General features: G+C 35.6%; 1 protein-coding gene across 1 annotated transcript in view; it reads left to right on the top strand.

Annotated features, from left to right (window-relative positions):
- CSMD1 (CUB and Sushi multiple domains 1) overlaps window positions 1-21738 on the top strand; it is a 1237849-nt gene that overhangs the window by 801546 nt on the left and 414565 nt on the right. The window contains exons 8-9 of the mRNA XM_075086937.1: window positions 10531-10618; window positions 18654-18778. Coding sequence (XP_074943038.1) covers window positions 10531-10618; window positions 18654-18778 — 213 coding nt within the window. The remainder of the gene's footprint in view (window positions 1-10530; window positions 10619-18653; window positions 18779-21738) is intronic.

The raw sequence follows: 21738 nt of genomic DNA, 5'->3' as shown, positions 1-21738 counted from the left end.
GGGAGACAACTAACCACACCAATGTGCCAGTAGTTTTATGACCTGGGCATTATACAGAAAACCAAAGAAGTTAAATTAACTAAGCTAGACAGGGTATTGGAATGGAAAATAATCATCAGCTGGTGTGCTTATTTCATGAGAAATTCTGTCTTTCTGGTGATACGTTAGAGGTGATTCTGAGCTCATCTGTTTGCTCCAGCTGTGTGAGGGAGACAGACAGTACAATGCTTAGTCCTGTCAAGGGGACTGTTAAGACATGTTGCTTCTTGGCAAGTATGAAATTGCAGTTATTAAGTAGGGGAAACTTAAAGGCAGAAGGTGAAGACCTCTCACAATTTAAATGGTTCCAGTTTTAGAGGGCAGCTCAACAGGAAAATTCAGGAATAGTTCTGGTCACAAGCTTCCATGTTCTACCTGGGTTTCACTTAAGATGTGTTTCTAAATGGCTTGCCCAAAGTCACAAAAACTACAGAGGAATGCCAGAGAACTGAGTTTTTCTGTATCAGTTTATCTTGTTTTCTATATAAACAGCTCCACCGCAGTAGGCTATCCCATAGTTAGTAGTTATCTTCTAATTTCAAGCTCTTTCTCAAAGTCAAAGCCTATTTGATTAAATTCTGCAAACCTTGGACAGTGGACCAATATATATAAACTCAATGCAAAATACTAAAAATTATATGGAAAAATTAGATTATTGGTATAGTATGCTCATGGATAACTGTTTTGTTACGTCTTCAGATTTGTTATGCAATGCTAAACATTATACTCTGAAAAGCCAATCAATAATTTAATATCAGTTACGAAACTGAAAAAGCAGGCAATGCATTGATTGGCAAATGTACATTAAATAAGTAATCAAGGAAATGAGAATTTTATTTCAACACACTCATTTTAACCTTTAATGATATAAAAAATTCAAATTTATAGTCACCATCAGGATGATTGCAGAAATGGCAGTGCTCAGTAAAATGCTAGCTAGCTATTTTTAAAGGAAAAGACTGCTTTGTGATTCAATAAAATATGATAAAAAGTGGCAGTATATTTACAAGTAAATAGCATTGTAGGGTGAGTTTATAACCTGACGCTGGTGAAAAATGAAATTTTCCAAACTTCTAAGACACTGAGACAAAACAACATGTTGGGTTTGTTTCTTTTGAAAACAATGATTCTGGATATCCCATAAAATTGCTCTTTACTACTGACTCTTCATCAGCTCTGTCGTTTCCAAGTAAATTACTGAATTTCCTACATTACTGAATGAAGTGGTATTGGAAAAAGCAACAACTTTGTTTACTCTGAGCTATGCATTTAAGCCTGTGGTCTGCAAAAAACAAATGTAAAATGGTAATTTCATTTTAATGTCTAGTTTTTGCTTTCTCTTACTGTCACATGGTGTGAAAAAGAAATGGTAATGTATTTATTTTTTTAAAGAGATTTTTTCTCATTTGACTATCAGATAAAATCCTGCACCCCCTATCTTTACTGGTAACTGTAATATCTTGACTTAACCGTTTTCCATTCCCTTGTGTTTGAGTATTATATAATACTAAGAGAGTAAAATACTTCATCATGACTGGAGAGAAATATTTTGCTGTCAAAGCTTGGTCTTTGCAATTGGTGCAAAAATATCACTACCTGCAGCAGGTCAACGAAATAACATTGGAATCCAAAGGACAGTGTGAAAACTAATGACTAATGAGCTTATAATACTTTCCTATTAATATCTTTAATGTTATGAGAACTGAATGATTTTGTGACTATAGGTGAACGCTAAGTAGTTTTACTGTAAGCCAGCCATGAAGACAGCACAATATAGTTGTTCCATAAATCATAAATTAAAATGAAAAGACAAAAATAAATTTGTACATTTTTAGGCATGGATAGCGTCAGTTCAGGCAAGTCTTACCAAGTAATATATTTTGCAATTTTAAGGTATCCTTGCTATAGTTTATGGTGTAAATTCCTTAACTAAAAGTAGGCATAATGTAAACTTACACATTCCATCTAGTGGAACTGTATTGAATCATTAGTGAGTGAGCTTCACTCACTGGAAAATTTCAACTTTTTAGAGCCACCAGAGTTTTCTTGCACTTAATAGTACTTGGCAATAGTAGCTTCTTGAGTGTAGGCAATGAGTTGAGGAAACCAGACACATGCTTTCAGTACGGTTGGACTGTTTTTTTGCAAGCTCAGTTGTCTGTTCCTAGGGTCTGATGAATTCAACACCTGTGAAAAGTTGGTGTTTGCAGTTATCGAAGGAGTCTCCACCTTTCATGAAGCAGAGCAACTTTGTCTTTAATGAGTGAAGCAGTATCTCAGGAGGTTTGCATAACTGCCTGTGTGTTGCGGAATACCCAGACCAGCTCCCACACACTACCCCCCCCCCCCCCCCCCAAAGTATACATGGTGAATGTATCTGATTCTGAACTGTAGCTTTTGTGTGACTTGTAGGAATTTACCCATAGAAATGGGGGAAATACAATATGTTCCAGTTACCAAAATATACTATTTCATAGGGAAAATATGTTTAAACAATTATTTACTGCCAAAACTATAACTGATCCTTTTGCTTCTACTCTTTAAATAATATTTTAATGAGGCTAAAATCAAAATGTTTAATTACACTAAAAAGGTAAACATTTGCTGTTTTCTCCCCACTGTTCCCAAATGTGGAATTCCTTAGCTGTGTGAAAATATATTTATTTAAATTGTTGTGTTGATCTGGAGGTAAATATAAAAAGTTGTTATAAGTGAGCAGGTCTTTACAACTTCAAGAAAAGCTGGACTAATAAGCTCCCAAAGTGACTGAAAGCTGTGCATCTGCTGAGCCTTAAGTTGCTTCATTAAGCTGCAATAAATCTTATATTCAGCTGCTGAAAATAGAGGCGGATGCAGAAGAGAGTTGGTCAAATTCCCTTGGGAAACCAAAACAGAACAAAACAAAGTGAGAACCCCCCCATTTTTTTTTCCTTTTCTTTAAATGCTGATTCACTTCCTAAGAATGGACAAACCACTATTGGATTTCTATAAGGGCAATCTATTCGCAGGCCTTGTGATCACTAAAGAATAACAAAAGCAAGTGGAACGTACCAGCTATTTTGGTTATAGCACGTATAAGACAACTGGTAGAAACCCCCAGCTGCTGGAGAAAGGAGTGCCATTAATACACTGGTAAACTACAGAGATCCTGTATTTTAACCAAGTATTGACAGATGCAATCCAGTGGGATGATGGTTTCCCAATGTACAAAATTCCTAGAGTTTATTCAAAAAAAGCTAAAAAAATTATCTTTAGTGTGTATAAATGATAGCGTATTTTATAGTTTCTGTTGCAAAATTAATAGGTTTTTTTAATCTTACTTTTTAAAGCAAGAGCGTTGGTTAAGCTTTCCTTACAAATTTTCAAAGCTAAAATACTCTTCTTGTGAGAAACACTGGAGAACTTCTGTTTTAAATTAAATCTAACAGCTGCCTATGGCTTATTGAAATAATAGACAAATACTTTGGAAGATTTTTTAATAATTTTGAAGAAACACAATGCCATCTGTAAGAGTGTTCTGGGCCCAACCTCACCTGGGCAGGTTTTGGATAACATTTTCTCCTTGTACATCTCCCCAGAATGGATTTATGCACTTATGTCATCTGGTGTCAACATGATCATATTTTCCTGTTCAATAGTATTTAAACATAATAGTCAATTCAAAGTAAATTAAGGAAAAAAGAGTTTGAACTTGTTTCTTGAAAGTAGTTATGTTGTTGAACTGCAAAACTTTAATTACCTGTCCTTCCTTGTTTATTTTTTTCTTCTTTTCCATCTTTCTGGGTTTCAGAAATCTATCACTTCTTCACTAGAATAAGTTTTATGCAGTTTATTTCTGTTGTCTGTAGCAGATCAGTGTTTTTCTATTTCCACTGAAGAAGTTACTTAAAGTCTATGATGGAGCATATAGACCATCAACCCATTTTGCTAATAGTAGTTTTCCTCTCTTCTAAAAGCCTGGGTGAAATTGTATGGAAAAAATCTTGTATAGCGCTTTTTATATTTCTTTGTCCAGTTGAAATATATATTTTTTGTCATAGTGTTCTGGTTGCAGCTATTATTTCTACTCAAATCTGAGATCATATTTTATTTTGAGACAATATCTGTCACTAAGCATATGCTTTCATACACCCATATAAGTAATGCTCTTGAATCTCATTATTAGAGTTCCAATGTAATACTTTTCATTTCTGTCTTTCTGCAAAAGAGATATCAGGAAAAAATAAGAAGTTAAATCCAGTTTATGTCCTCTAATTTGGCAAAGAGTTTAAGAGACAAAACAAACTACCCATTTTTTAATGTAGTCAAAATTAAATAGGCCAAAATTATTAAAATATCTAGGTGTGTCTTTTAGTATGTTTTCATGTAAAACAATCTGTTTTGCCCTTTTCTGACCCTGTCATAGTTTTGAAAATAAAATCTAATACAGATGATTTGGAATATGCAAAGACATTGTTTATAAGCAAGTTCAATCATGACCCTAATTTGCTGCCCTATTATTTGCAGTAAGGCACTATCTTGAAAAGGATAAAGCTTACGTGCTGTTAAGAAGTGCAGCACGTGAGAAGTCCCCTAATAAATGTCTCTGAAAACAAAAAAGACCTCCTGCAGTATATGCAGCCTGATAATTAAAATTATTATCAAAGTCATTCTTTTATTTTTATCTGGATAAGTCAAAAACTTTGAAAGGTTAAATTATTCCCAGGATGGAGGTAACTGACAGTTTAGAGCAAATGCAGCAAAATTTATGGCAGAAAATTTAATTCAATTAACCTTGCATGTGAATGTATTTGTGGATTGAAGCTTTTTTTTTTGTTCTAAAATCTTTCTTTTCGTCCACTGATTCCAACTTTCCAGATTCCAAACAATCACGGTATAATAAGGTCTTTCATACAATGATAATCTTCTATACTTTTTCTCCATGTGTTGTCATGTCAAGTTATGCATGTCTTTTTTCTTTTCCAGTGACCACATTATTCATCACCATGTGAAACAAGTAATTTCTTGTACACTTGTTAAAGAATAATTGAAATGTTTTGGATTGACTTTTGAAGTGGAATTATTTAATGACCAAAATTATGTCTAGAACTGTTAGATATTTTTAATATGAATCAATCTTTTTTTAAAAAAAATGTAAATAAGTAAATCTAAGGAACTTAAATAATCAAGATGTGGCTCTAATACATTAATCTGTTATCTTTGTTCATTGGTACAGAGTTGTACTTATGTGACACTTTTTGGCTGGAAAGAGGTTGATATATACATGTTGGCTTTTATTTGCATTGTAATAGAGTCTTTGTTGTCTTGTTCAGTTTACAAACTTGTCAGTCTGCTCTAGAAAAACTGCCATTTCTTATAATATCTTTCCATGAAGAATTTTAGGGTGTTTTCTCTAGCCTCCACACAGTATTTCACAAGGCCTTCTTGTAGATGATTCTTAGAATTTTTGTTTTATTTTGAAAATTCTTCAAAACAAATTATTGAAGGAATATATGTTTATGTAACTTTTTTTTTTTTTTTTTTTTTAAATTAAGTCCAGAACCTTTCTATAGGTTGGTGTTCTCACTAGGAGAATGAGTAAATGGCCAGACAGATTGCCAAAACCTGTTAAGTTTGAAATTGTAGATGTTGCAACCTGAAGCATGAATGCCAAATATTTGTTACTAACCTAACTGCTACTAAAGGTATGCAGTATAATGCATCTATACATAATAATTTTTTGCTTTTATGTCCAGCCCTTCAAAGCATTTCATCACATCCTTTACATGAGCATGAGTAGATCATTAATGTATATTCAGATTCCAAATGCATCTAAAGCAGGGCAGCTTGCCTGGAGTAGAACCCATATTATAACAAGAGAGATCTCATGTTGCTCATCTTTCTGCATGAAACATATGTTGCACCATCCTTTCCTCCTGCCTAATATGGCTCCTTCATTAAAGTTAAACACCTCCCAAATGCTGAGCTAGATTACGATGTCAGTGTATCTGCTAATTGTTTATTATTATGATGACAACTTTTTATAATCTAATTTCTGCTTACAGTTACTGCCAGTCTTTCTTCTGTACTACTGTGTTGGAATCAGGACATGTGAAACATCTTAAAGGAGTTATGTTCTTACTATGTTATATACCAAGTAAAGCAATAAAGCTGACCTCCAAAGCTGTAGAAACTCCAGTCGGCATGATCCCAACCGAATAAATAGAAGAAATCATGTTGATTCATTTCCTGTCAGTAAAGATAGATTTTTTAAAATCAAACAGAAATTTAAATCACCGGTCTTAACCATAGAGGTTGTATATAGACTGAAAAGCTGTCCATCACCTTAATGAGCTCACAGCTTCTCTTCAACTATGTCTGCAGAAAGGCCTAAGAATACATAAGTTTTGCAGTATATAATAGCATGGCATGCTGAGAAGTTCCAGATTAAGCTGCGTCCACTGAGAATACCCTGTCTTTATACTAAAGACGTGCCTGGTGGTTGAAACATCTTTGATGTTCTCAAACCCTGTTTTAAAAGAAGAGAAAAGCAGATCTCTCTTAGACTCTACAGAAACTAATGCTGAAAAAAAAAATAAACTTGACTAGAATCTTTCCTCACTTCTCTCCTTACCCTGTGACTTCAAATACTTTTTCTGATGTTAGTCTCATGTAGTCTCTAGCTGAAGGTTCCTTGAAGAACTGTGTGCAGCTGGGATACAGTGTGAAGAATTATCTATGTAAAGTAATATCTTACTTTGATATTTGCCAGGATTATATATTCTTAAACTTCTTTTTAAAACAGAGAGGGTATACTGAGAATGTGCTAAGAATATATTGAGAGAGGCTGGTGCTGTTTAGGCTGGTCCTAAATTTATTTGTCATAAATACAGATTTATAAATGTTTAGTTCATATTCACAACACAGAGGAACATTGTTAGTACTTTAAGATAAATGGTACTAATTAGTGCATAGCTGTGACAGAGTTTCTGCATAATTGATATTTATTTCTAAGGTTTGCAAGCTTTAAATAGGAAAATTACCTTCCATTTTCCTTCATACCTTCATTGTTTTGATTTGTTAAAATTCTAAAATCAAAATTGAGATAATAGTTAAAATACAGATAGTCTGTGAATGAGATTTCAAAGTAATGAGAAACAATTTAAGTTCGTTATGAAGAAGGAAAAATCAGAAGGAAGACGCAAAAATCATGGAACACTTCATAACTCACTAGGGAAATGAAACTTTATACAGTGTCATTTTGAAAGAGTACAAACAGGTAAGATCTGTTGAAAGACAGGTCTTTCAAGGGCATACAAAAGTCTTTAAAGGTAAAACAGTGAAAGACTGAGCATATGACTGGATGAATAGAAGGTGACGTGTCTAAGAGATGCTTTCAGAAAGAAGCTGCAAGGTTCAAACATATTCTGGAAGTAAGATACTCAAACCAAAGATGATACTTTCTCCTCCCACATGCTATGGATCTCAGCAGCAGTGGATAATGCTTCATAGCTGTGGATAAAGGGGAAATCTGACAGGATTGAAACAAAGAAAGATAAAGGCCTCTGACAGGGATTCATTGGGCATCTTTTAATCTATTTTCAGTCTGAATGCTCACAAATGTTGGAACTAAAAAAATCTTAAAATTTAAAGTCTAATTTTTAGGTAAATTCCAAAATACTGGCAGGTAAAGGTTTTAAGCTTACTAACTTTTATAAGTATATACATATATTTATAAATGCACTGAAGTCCCTCGTGTCTCTGAACCACTGAAAGTAATAAATGTTTCCACTAATTTGAGAAATGTGTTCCTTTTTTTTTCCCATCTGGAAAGCTAAAATCAGGCAGACTTGTTTTACAGGGAATTGGATATATCTTGTTATGACAGCATGTCATACAACCACCATCTGTTAAAAAACACTTGACTGTTCATTGGGGAAAGTAGAAGCTAGAACCTGGGCCATGTTTAACAAGGCCTGTAGACATCCAGGAAGATGTGCCATGTTCCAGACATATGATATCCGCTCCATTTCAAAAGACAGTATTTCTCTGGGTAGATGATAGCCTGAATCACCTTTCCCTGATATTGGTGTGAGAGCGTGTTGGCAGACGAAGGTAGTGGCTGAGAAGAAAATTTGGCAAAAGTATTTGTCCATCTGGGATCACTACCTTCTGTACTATGAGTAAAGCCTCAGTCAGCATTTACTGGTGTCCCAAACAAAATACTTATGTATTCTGTATGCATGTCTGTTAAAGGAGGTAGCTTCACTGCAACGTGTTTGTACTTAAAACATGATAGCAAATGTAACGATCTCCACCTTGCATTATAGTTGTTACCATAAGGTTCAAGTTTAGTAAACCTGGTCTGTTAAAAAAAACATACCAGTCATAATCACTTATTTTCATGTTTTGGTGATTCAGTAGTCAAAATTGAACCTCAATTCCACTAACATAGCTACACTTCTGTGCTAAAAGTAGTAAATATTTTATATTTTTTTCTGAAAAAAAAAAAAAGGAAGAAATGTTATTAGGAAATTTATTTATTTCAAGGAACATCAGTGTAAAAGCAGGCTGCTTTTCTAGCAAGATCAGGTTTTGACTATAACAGCATTTCAATGCTGGCATTTCCCAAGAAACTACAAAACTAATTTCTCAGAATAAAATACATATTTACTAGCTAGTATAGAATTCTTCTGAAAGCCTTTATTCACACACACAAATCTTTATCAGTCTAAATTATATTAGTGAAAGTAGTGGGATTATGCTCTTGGTCTGGAGTGTTTTCAAGATTGTGAATTCCAGATGCTATACTTTTGTCCAGCTGAACTGCATTTTTACTCATGCTTGTGTTTTTTTTTTTTATCAGGAAATAAATTTTTATGTAAAACATTTTAAATTGTGTTTCCAAAACATAATATTTCTTTGCCTATTTTAAAGAATGATTTCTGGGACAAACAGTGCACAACACAATAAGTAGTGCAAAAAAGGTGTGGAGAAAGAGATTATTCCGTTCCTATATTTTTAAAACAATCTATATGTCAAAATAAAAGAATGAATGTAGGCAAATGTTAAAATATCCTGTAACTGCTGCAGTTTCTGTACTTTAAGAAAAATCTATGCTCAGGTCAAGCATTTTGATAGTTACAAGTGCTTTGCCTTAGTTATATTTTTGTGATGCTGTAATGCAGTTTTTAATTTCTTTACATTATCTCTTGTGAAACTTTGGATTTCTATATAAATCAATTTCCTCTGACGCTTCCAAAACAGACATAAAGATTTATATCTCTTAGCATCTGATTGTATATACCCTGCTTGTCACCTCTCTTTTTGCCACGGTGTTCAATTTGAAAGCATATCACTGCATGGGAAAACCAACCACTTCTTACATCTAATCTCTCATCACCTTTCATCTATAATGCTGTCATCTGTAACCCACTCAGGCTTGTGTAATTTATTTTGCAGTAAAATATTCGAACTACTATTTTCTTTTTTTTTTGATTCAGGAAGAACATTCTGCCCTGTGCTTAAGGGTTTCGCAAAAACCTTTTAAGATGAAAAATGTGATCCACAAATTTCCACTAGCTCTATCCTTCTGTGGAGAAAACAGAAAGACAGGAGAAGTGTAACTATGTATGGACATATGTGTGTATTTGCAAGATAGAAAGCACATGTATTCAGGTTTTCTGTATATTCAGTGTGGTGCTCTATTACTTTTATATATTTTCTTTATAATTAATGACTTTGAATTCCGCATATGCCTTAAGTAGCTTTTTACAAGTGAAGAAGAAAGAAGTGAATATTGAATGTTCAAATTGTTTTGAGTTTTAAAAGGACTATAGGTTCATACATTTATATACCTAGTGTTATTTATGTATCTGACAGTCTAGAGGGAGAAAGAATGGAAGACAAAAGGAATGGAACAATATAGGATACCGTCTTTTTCTATTCCTACCTGAAAACACAAAATAGAGATTTTGAGACTCATTTGCATGAGCACATATTCAGCCGGTTACAAATGCATCACTCTGCGGGGTTTGAGATGAACTTTATCTTCATAAAAACATTACTCTATTACAGTTGGGTTCTCGGCTTTTTCAAGTCTTCTTATTAGGACAGAAGCTTAAATGAGATTTTATTTTCTTACACTATCTTAATCTAACAATGGTGTGTTATGACTATTTCAGAAGGTGACTTCACAAAATGTTGTTTTCCCTGCCTGAGAAAATCCAGGGATCGTAGTATATCCATAAAAAGATGACTGATCATGGCAAAAAAACATTTATTTTCCCACAGAAGCAAAACAGGTTTTTTTATCATAAGCTAAGAAAATAAACAGTACACCCAAGAATTCAATTAGATGGGCTTCTTTTAGGTCATGATTTATAATGTTTCAAGAGAAAATTATGAATATGCATATGGTTAAAATCAGGCCATAGAAGTTAATGTATGGGAAAAGTGAAGAATCATCTTTACAGCTACATGTCTAAATTTTTTTTTCCCTTTACTTTGCAGTGACCCAGGGTGGGGATGCAATTGCATCTGATACATGTCCTGATCCTGGAATTCCTGAAAATGGGAAAAGGGTGGGCTCTGACTTCAGGTAGGCATGTTTAGTTTTCTATATGACCAAGAGGAAAGTATTTCCTGTTACATGTATACAGAGTACGCAAATACAGATCCATATTGTTTCCCTGGTTTTAAATGTGTTGACTCTTTGTCAAAATAGCTTGAGTCCACTGCATATCTTGAATTGGTTTAGTTTGTTTCTTTTTTAAATCAATGCATTTTGAATATGAATTTTAGAACTTAATAGCCTTATCCATGTAGGAAAGGAGGAACTCTCCAGACAGCATAGAAATAGAGAGAATTGTCTGTTTTCCCCACTATATTAAAAAGCTTAGGAAACATGGCAAATTCAGTGTCTAAGGCTGTGATGAATGCCATCTCCTTGCTTTTTCTGTTTTCAGCTTTTGTTATAATCATTAAAAAAACAAGATGAAGTCAAATGGACCCCTTGAGAGAAAGGAAGAAGGTTGCAATCTCCCTGTTGGGGGAAAAAAGCAGGCACTTCAAGGTGTGGCAGAGAAGGGGGTCAAAGGAAGGAGATGGGATCCTTCAGCTCATGCAGAGATTTATAAATTGCTCAGCAGGGGATGGATAGCCAGACCTAAGAGTAAATGGAAAGGAAAACTTCATAGGAATTAGAAGGAATTGTGCAAAGTTCTCTGCAACTCCAGAATGCAAGTTAATCAATCCTGGCTCCTGAATCAAGGCTCTTCCAAGCTAGGGCATCACTGACAGGAAAAATATTTTAAAAATCTATTCTATTTCTGAATGACCTACTCTTTTCTGGATTTTTCTCTGTGTACCCTCAAAGGAGTTTGAGAACTCATCAACAACTCCAATGTTAAGAGAATCAGGTATATGCAAAGTCATGATTTCATTAGCAACTGGGCATCAGTTAAATGTGTTTTAAAAAATAATGAAGTGAAATAAGCTTTTCAGTAAATAGGCTAGAGAGAGACAAGCTGTCCAGAAAATGTTTGCTATTAGCCTGTTCTGTATATTCTAATTCAACTTGGCAGGTACAGCTGCTGCAAGCAAAATTGTATGATACAAAAATATAGTATGCACTTGCTGTCCAAAGGTCTGCTGTTTTAGGAAAACGTAATTTTTACCTAGGTCTTTATTGACACTTGATGTATTGAGCAGCGAAACATCAGTTGGTAGAAGACTAGGTAAAAATGGGATATTAAAATATAACACATTCTCAAGATGTATTTAAGTGTCTGCATGTGTTCACCTGAGGGATACCTGTATAAGTCCACTGTTATTTTGGAAAGAATTTTATTTTACTATTTGTGCAGGTATGCCTCAGTTTCCTTCCTCTGCTTTAGTCTTTCCTCATAGCCATAAAGGGTGCAGAGAATACCTCTTCTGAATTCCTCCCAATCAAATACTTAGCTGAAAGATTTAAGGGCAGCATCTAGGATCCCTCTGTTATTAGTGGAGAGAGAAAAGCATCTCTGGAAAGAGTTAACCCCATAGTCTAAATGTTTAATGGAAAATAGCATGAATTCACACCTGAAGTGGCCTTTTTTACTCCATTACCTATAGATACCAGAGTAAGTTCAGCAGACCAGGATGGTGAGGGAGTCTTAGCACAGACATGAGAAGAGGTTGAGAGTCCTGGGTTTGTGCAGCCTTAAGAGAATCTGAAGGACCTTGTTGCTGTCTACAGCTACTAAACAGAAGAGTGTAGAGAAGAGAAAGCCAAGACTCTTCTCAGAGGTGGACAGTAGCAGGACTAGAGGCAATGGAAATAAGTTGGAACATGGTAAATTGCTACTCGATTCAGGATTTTTTAAAAAAATATGTTTTTACTGTGAGGATGGTCAAGCAGTGGAGCAAATTTCCCAGAGAGGTTGTGGAATCTCCATCCAGGGAGGCATTCAGAGCTCACCTGAGCAAGGCCCGAAGCCCTCTCTTCCAACATTGCTTGGCATGCAGCATTGGACTAGATGACATCCTCATACAGTCTAATTTATTCTGTGAAGCTATTAATTTTGTACAGATTTTATGTGTTCATGATACACTGTGGGACGAGCAGACTTTCGTCTAGTTATGGTCAAAGTGAGTGGCATGTGAACAATTATTAAGAAACAGCAGCACATGCACTTTGACTGGCAGGTCTAAGATCACTGGTAAACTGGAAGAGAGTAAGAGAGAGAGATAATTACTTTTCACCTCTAGCCTGTAGCCTGTAATTTGAAAGATTGGTGAAACAGGTCCAAAGATCCAAACATGTGAGCCCCAACATGGGAGACCCCAACAATAAAATTCCAAGCAGTGCATGGAAATATCAAGAAGAGGGAAAGCCCAAAAGAACCTTAAAGCTCAAAGAATATTTTAAGATATCTGAGGGAATCTGATGTCAAGAAACCTTACAAAACATATATATTTTGAACACAGTCTCTTATGAATCCATTTGGGTTGAAGGTACCTTATATGTCTGGAACTTACCTAGGAGCAATGCTTACGCAATTGACAGAGCAAGGCTATTCCCCTCCTTCCTTTACCCTGTTCAGCCTCCGATAATATTTTCATTTCACCTAATGGATCTTACTGTTCATGAGGATAAATGAATGCATAATGTGTTCAAAAAATAGCACAAGCAACATCATATAAGGTATAATAAATAAAACATGTTAATATACTTTGATCACTTATTATTTATTTGTGTGCGTGTTTTGGGCCTCCAAATCTGAATATTATTTGAGTGAAACAATAAAATCTTATTTTCCTCCTAAAAATTACTTGTCATCTGAAAACTGGTTATGCAACAGTGACAGTTTTTCATGTACTGTAAACTTTTTTTATATCTATTTAAAGCATATCTTAGCTATCTTAAAGTTTAGCTATCTATACCTAGCTTGACATTTAAATGGAGAATTTGATTGGAATTTAGTTTTCCTTGCTCTGATATGACAAATCAAGCTCTTCCATTAGAGAAGCAAAAATAATATTTGCTGTTGCTTGTATTTCTCCAATGTAGTGAAAATACTGTGGAGAGTAAAAGAAAGGAAATGATTTTTTTCCTTTTTTTTTCTAAGAGGCAAGTATAGACCCCAGAAGTAGCTATTGTTCTTGTCAGGAGAATGACAACTGTGGATATTAATCTGAACTAAAACATGTGAAAATGCACATTATTCAAAATCTTCCAATCTACTGAAAGACATGTTGTGAGCAGGATTGATGGAAAGGCAGAGGATTTATTTTCAAGACAGCCTGAGACCCAACTGATTTGGTGATGACAAGTTCTTTGCAAAGGGTTTCATCATTTTCAGCGTAATAATGGCATTCATTCTAATATCATAAAGCAAACAAAAAGGTATTGAAATCTTTTCATTCTGTCCCCCTGCCACACTTTAACTGTGTTCAGTTCAGGAAGTAGGGGAGATTTTCAGTGATGAAAAAAAAAAAACCCAAAAAACCAGTGGATATTTGGATTTATTTTGAGGCAACTCAGACTTTGCTAGATGAATCAATACAATTTTGGGTTCAATATCACATTTTATTTTTATGTGAGATATCAAAACAGTGGAGTGTTTAAACCAAAACTAATTTAATATAAACAACGATATTTCAGCTCTCCTTAAATAGTGTATGGTAAGTGTGGTACTGTGAAAATACAACTACTTTCCACAATTCCACTGACACTTGTAACAAATACAGCTTTTAAATTTTCAAAGCAGCTTTTTAAAATTAAATGGACTTTCTTATGCTTAGTATTTCTTACATTAATTTTTGGTTTTAAAAACTGGTTTTTTTTCAATCAAATTTTCTCCTTTATAAAAGCACAGATTTTGTTTTGATACAGTCCTAATTGAAAATAGAACAAGAAAAAAGAGGAAACTGATTTAGTCCCTAGGTCAAAAGTTTACATAGAGAATCAACGTAACAAAACAGAACACCTCCAGTGCTCACAGATTTGCTCAGTGACTGGGGAGGTAAAGATGTGAAAAAAAGGAATTAAAAACATTCATTGTTACCAACTGGAAAATAAGTGAAGTAATAACTTCATTTGAAACCATTGATCAAATAAATTAAATATGTCTTTAAAAGAGTGCCCCCTTTTTAATGGTAAAATGTCAAGCAGAATCAATGGAGAGACTTAGCAATTTGGACATTGCTTAGAGGATACAGAAGTTCATTGTAGACTGTGTGGCCCAGGGGTGTCCCCTTCTCCCCTAAGGTGCTTATTTAGGTAGATCTGATTGTATGGACACAGAAAATACTCTAGCGACCTCAACTCATGATTTCTCAGAATCCACTGTTCTGTTAAACATTTAAAGTTACATGGTTTGATTCAGATATCTGCAACGTATGTATTATATAACCACTATCTATAGATATTTACACAAATTTCATTATGTACCGTGTTGACCTTGGCTGGACACCAGGTACCTGCCCAAGCTGTTCTGTCATGGCTCCTCCTCAACCGGATGGGGGAGGAAAATTTAATGAAAGGCTCATGGGTCAAGATAAGGACAGGGAGAGATCACTCAGCAATTACCATCATGGGCAAAAACAACTCAACTTGAGGAAATGTGAATATTTTATTAAAAATCAAATCAGAGTAGACTAATGATAAATTAAGAACTACATCCTAAAACACTTTCCCCCCACCCCTCCCTTCTTCCCCGGCATAACTTCACTCCCGATTTTCTCTACCTCCTGCCCACCAGAAGCACAGGGGGATGGTGAATGGGAGTGGTGGTCTATTCATCATACATTGTTTCTTCTGCTCCTTCCTCCTCAGAGGGAGGACTCATCATACTCTTCCTCTGCTCCAGTGTGGGGTCGCTCCCACAGGAAATAATTCTTCACAAACTTCTCTAATGTAAGTCCTTCCCAAGGGCTATAGTTCTTCATAAACTGCTCCAGCATGGGTCCCTTCCATGTGGTCCACAGGTCCTGCAGCAAACCTACCACAGTGCAGGCTTTCCAGGGGGTCACAGCCTTCTTTGGGCATCCACCAGCTCCAGTGTGGGGTCCTCCCCATTCTGCAGGTGGGTATCTGCTCCACTGTTAACCTTCATGGGCTGCAGAGCGACAGCCTGCCTCACCATGGTCTTCATCAGGGACTGCAGGGGAAACTGTGCTCTGGTGCCTGGAGCACCTCCTGCCCCTCCTTCTTCACTGACCTTGGTGTCTGCAGGGTTGTTTCTCTCACATATTCTCACTCCTTTCTCTGGCTGCGGTTGTGCAGATTTCCCCACCTGCCCCCTAAATATGTTATTCCAGAGGCACTACTGCCGTCACTGATGGACTCGGCCTTGACCAGCGGCAGGTCCATCTTGGAGCTGGCTGGCACTGGCTCTGTCAGACATGGGGGAAGCTTCTAGCAGCTTGTCACAGCAGCCACCCCTGTAGCCCTGCCCTGCTACCAAAATCTTGCCACACAAACCCAATACAATATTATAGTGTGACAGTCAGTACCTCCATTTGGCAGTATTTAGAACTTTTCATTACCTTTTTCCTTTTTCTTTTTTTTGAGCCTTGACAGAATTAAAATTACACTAAAATAATTTTCTTGAAAGTATCAGTTGTCAGACTCATGGCATAAACCTGATTCCTCACAATAGGGTCATAAAAAAGGATGGATCTTAACTGACATTAAATCAGGCTTAGCATATAGTATAGCCACATATAAACAGTGTCCAGAACTATCTCAGTCATTCTGGTAAAAACCATGACTGCTTTTCTGTAGCCTACCTAAAGTTTAATTAGAATTCTTGAAATGATTTTCAAAATACTGTACTTGTCAATGCCTAAAGCTGGTATTCAGGTTTCTCTCCACCTTGAATTCTAACAATCAGGAGCTTTTCAGTACTCTGTGTTCTTGCCTTACTCTTTAATTTGATGTGTTTGCTAGATTTTTTTGTTCGGTTTTTTTTAATATGTTGTAGTCAGCATATTTATTTTGTGTCACTTAGTTTGTGATCAAGCATTTCAAAAGATAACCACCATGTAAAATATATGAAGTTCACATTAGTCCCTAGACACAAGCTGTTTCCAGAGCTTTGAAAAAATATACAGTATATTGTATAGAATTGTAGTGAAACAAAATGAATCATCATAAGTGTATAGATTAAATTGCTGTGTAACATTTTATGTATCCATTAATAATAATTTTTTAGTATTGCTGTAATGATGAAAACTCAGTCTAAACATAAAATCCTTCACTTACTGCATCAGACATCAGAATATTTGCCTGGTGTTTTTCTCCCCTTCTTTCTTTCTTGGGGGAAATAATCTGGTATGATAAATTATAAATTGCAGCTGCAGACATCCAATAATTATACATTTAGTTTTACTCTATTATTTTGTATGTGCAGAATTGCATAATTCTCCTTACATGTCTGATAATAGCAAACTTTAGGGAAATGTCGAAGCTTTCATGTTCATACGTCATTACACTTTTGGGAAAGTCTTTATCCAATATGATTTTTAAATACTTCAATTCCTAGTTTTCATTTGTCACAACTAGGTAACTGGTGGATTTTTCCTGCTTCCATAGAAAAAATATTCAGAGCTCATAATTCTAAAAAATATGAGAAAATGCATTTAAAAATAGGTGTTTAGAGTATTAAAATTTCAGATTAATTAATCCTAATATTTTACTTATGAATAAGAGAATCAAATTGTTTATTAATTTGAGGTATGTATTTGGAATAACACTTGCTCTATTTTTACAAGGGTTCTAAGAGTGCTCTGAAGGATAGTAGATTATGACAAATAAAATAAATACAATTTTAGAAAATTGTATTACTCTTCAAAGATTTCATGCATTTCCCATGAACTACTGAAGCAAATGACCAATATTTTCCCTACCCTTCTCTTTTTTTCACAATTAATAGCTCAAGAGTGATGTGTTAAAAAAAGTAGTTTCTAAAGCTTTCCTAGATTTGGAACATGACATTCAAATTAAAAAAAAAAACAAAAACAAAAAACCAAAAGAAAGTAAAAAGATGCTATTAAAGTTATGCAAAAGAACTATAGAAGTACATCATCATAATAATAAACAATATAGTTTGTGAAATCCTTTGAGAAACTAACAGAATATTTGCTCTTGAAGTGTATGAATGAGCTAGACTTCAGTGAATGAGATTATATTTACTATTCTCCACAGCACAATTTTAACTGCTGAGTTTTCTGACTGCCATCTTGCAATCCCCTGGTGTTTAGGACTCAATGACTTAGAATGACCAAACTGAGAAATCTGCTTCATCAGGAACATTTAGTTCACAAAATGGGATTATCAGATATGGATTTAAAGGTTCAAGAAAGCTAACAACAAAACTGGTTGATTATGATGGGGAACAAAGGGTATCACAAATAATAAATGGGAGCAGAAATATAAATATTGTTTAAGGAAGCTGTCTTTGAGATACACAGTAACTATATACAGTTTTTTAATTCCACATAAATATTGGTCAGCATTGTTCAGAAAAAAATTATTTATTGGGGAAAAATAAAAAAGTTATAAATCATTCCAGAGAGACACATTTTAAAGTTACAAGTGTAACAGTCATATTTCAGTCCTAACAAAAATTATCAATTAACATAATTTTTAACAGGAAATTTCAACAAGATCAGGAATTTTTAATGAATGATTACAGCTTACTGAAATTAATATTTCCTGGTTATACATGTTGACAAATTACCATATCTGACTGCTTATTGTCTCATTTAAGAGAATATGGAGAGGTTGCAATTATTCATGAAGTAAATTTTGCTGCCTGAAAGAACAGTGATTATATTTTTTCTTAATATGTATCTCTCCATGCATTCCTTGAAGTCATAGATTAAAGGATGAAACTTAGTATCACAATTGCTTTATATTCCTGGTCCTACTTCATTAAAAGGTGCACGAACTGAATATTTGACTTGTTCCTTATAGTAGAAATTGTTTTTTATTAATACAGTAACGATGGAGTACGATTTCCCACCTTCATTTCTTTGTTTGGACCTAGAAATATCATCATTATGTGACATTTACAGTTATTCAAGGGGGGTTATATTTAAAATATATTTTAATTCTTTCATTCTTCGTCCCACTTTTCTCCTAGGGTGGGTGCAAGTGTACAGTTTTCCTGTGAAGATAATTATGTGCTGCAAGGTTCTAAGAGCATCACTTGTCAGAGAGTGACAGATACACTGGCTGCCTGGAGTGACCACAGGCCAATTTGCAGAGGTAGGCACTATTCATTGGAATTTTTCCTGAAGTTTGGAAGGGTAATTTACAATTTCTGTTTAGAAATGTAATGAAATGAAGTTCAAAACAAAGCAAAAAAACATATATATACAATTTATAGATCATATATATGTGTGTGTGCATATATATGTGTGTGTGTGTATATATGTATGATTATATATATCCAAAGATCTTTCTGTAGCTTGAAGCACAGAAGCAAAGATGCAGAAACAGTATCAATTTAGGGAGCTAATTTCCTTTTAATCATCCGCACAAAATCTCATGCTGAATGACAGCAAATGATAGAGAGACTGTGGAGGGAAGGATTTGCAACACCTGGACATAAACTTTCAGTTGTTCAAGAATGAGATAAAACATAATCTCGCTTATATAAAAAATATATAATTATTAAAAATGTTTAATTACCAAGCTATTTCATAATACCAAAAGAAATATATTTTTCTCCTGTTGCCAGAATAGATTTTTCATCTTGTATAATTACATATGTGATGTACCTGACATTTATGCTTTCTTCATTTAAAACTGTAAAAAGTTCTGGTGGGTTGACCCCAGCCAGCAGCTAAGTACCCACCCAGCCACTTGCTCACTCACCCACAGTTGGATGGGGGAGAGAGTTGGCAGACAAAAAGCTGAAAACTCATGGATGGGCATCAAGACAGTTTAATAAATGAAGCAAAACTCTGCATGCAACCAAAACAAAATAAGGATTTTATTCACTACTTCCTATTATTGGGCAGATGTTTAGCCATTCCTGGAAAGTAGGGCCTCAGCACAAGTGATGGTTACTCGGAAAGACAAACCTGTAACTATGAACGTGCCCACTTCCTCCTCCTTTCCCTGAGCTTTCATGGCTGACAATGTTGTCTTATAGTATGGGATACCCCTTTGGTCAGTTGGCATCAGATGTCTCAACTGTGTCCACTCCCAAGTTCTTGCCCACCCCCAGCCTACTTGATGCTGAGGCTGTGAGACACAGAGAAGGTTTTGCTGTTGTGCAAGCACTGCCCAGCAATCGTCAAAACACTGGTGTGTTACCAGCACTATTCTAGTTACTAATCTAAACCACAGCACCATACAAGCTGCTACGAAGAAAGTTAACTCCATTCCACTCAGACCTAATAAAAAGTCTGTAAAGACAGCTCTTGGATAAATTATTACAAGCTTTATGTAACATGGGTAATATTACATAGACACATTCGTGTAAAGACTGGACAATCTAAACCACAGTAAAAAAAAAGTAAATAAAAATCATACCTCCTACTCTTTCCAGAGCAGCAAAGCAACTGTGATTCATAAGTGTCTCTTGAGCACAGTGTCTCTGTAGCTCAGTGTTTCTGAATGAAAAATCTAAATATACTCTCAGTACTTGGTTTCACACTGTTGCAGAATAACATGTCCATGCAACTCCACTGCTCGCTATTGTTTGGTGTTTTTTTTTTTTAATCTGAATTTATTGTTGTTTGCTAATACATTGCAGAAATAAGCTGAAGTAATCTGTGCATGGTAAAACTAATGCTCAGCAGAAAGGGGCTATTTGCTGCTGAATTATCTGTGTGTTATTACTAGTGTTTGCTGTTCCTTCCAATTTATTATCTGCAAATATCTCTATTATGCTTTACTCCCTCCAGTAAACTTCTAACAAAATAGGATAGATTAGTCCTATACGTCCATTAAAACCTCAGTTGGAAAAACAAGTTACTTTCCTCACACATACTTCCAAAATCAGAGCTAAAATTTCACAACAGTCTGAAAGTCAAGTCAGTTGGTCTCTAAACGTGATTTGTTTTTTTCTAAACACAGATTAACATTGTTTAGGCTGAATGGTGTATAATTCTGGTTCCATACTACAACATTGCACGTGGTGCATGTTTGTGAATGGTAGGAAGTGAAAGATATAAATTTTGTTTTTAGTCCATATTATTCCCAATCCTTTTACTGACCTACAAGAGGCCAGTATTCATTGTGCTAATACCAAGCATTTAGTAATAATATCCATTGGACAAGCAACTGTTTATCACATTTTCTAAATGATCATCAACTTCAAGTGGAAAAGCTGATAAACTACTTGGAACTATGGTGACCTTAATAACTTCAAGCCTAGGAGACTTACTGGAGAAGCTGAACTTTGCATATACCCCAGAACGGTGACTGAAGAAGTTCAGAATTTATGAAGCTGATGAACAGCCATAGGAACAATCTTACTGTTTGCAATTTCCTCCATTATTTACATTCAACAGTGACCATGTAGCGACCTTACTTGCAAGAGCATGGCAGGGGCTGGGGGTTCCCTGGAGACCCATGAGCAGGGCGTCACCACCCCAGGGAGGGACCAGGGCAGAGCAGGGGCAGCCCCAGCCTTGAACACTGGGCATTTCCCTGGAGATGGGGACAGACCACAGCCGGGCCAAGACATCAGAGCCTGGATGGGGGTCAAGATCAACAAAGTCTTTAAGCAGGCACAGAGGCACAGGCATGTCGGTGGTGGAACCACAGGCAGCTGCTCCTGAGACACCACTCTGGCAGACTGATAGCCCAATCCTACCCTGAAATGGATCCCCTGGGCCCACAGGCAAGGGGTGGTGAGAGGCCCCAGGTATGGCTGGTCAGGGCAGTTTAGGCCTGTTAGTGCCCTCAGGAACTGAATGGTACTAATATTAATATTCCCAGTTTTCTTGGATTCCCAACAAAAATCTTACAGCAATTCATTCTTGTTTTTTGTAAGTAATATACAAGTCTGTCTAACAATTAGTGTGCAATGTTTTGCAGTAACTCCATTTTCTACACAGGCCTCTGGGTAGAACTTCAACTGTAGCTCTTGCTTGTCCTCCCCCTCCCTCCCCCCTTTTTTCTCCCCCCCCCCCCCCCGGTTCATATAGGAGAAGGATAAGAGAATAACAGCTTGACTGAAGAAAAGATCTGAAAGGGAGATGTTTCCTAAT

Source organism: Phalacrocorax aristotelis, chromosome 3 (assembly GCF_949628215.1).
Source record: "Phalacrocorax aristotelis chromosome 3, bGulAri2.1, whole genome shotgun sequence".
NCBI classification, from domain to species: Eukaryota; Metazoa; Chordata; class Aves; order Suliformes; family Phalacrocoracidae; genus Phalacrocorax; species Phalacrocorax aristotelis.
The sequence above is the reverse complement of the archived record's forward strand: the minus strand, read 5'-3'. Positions and strand labels throughout refer to the sequence as shown.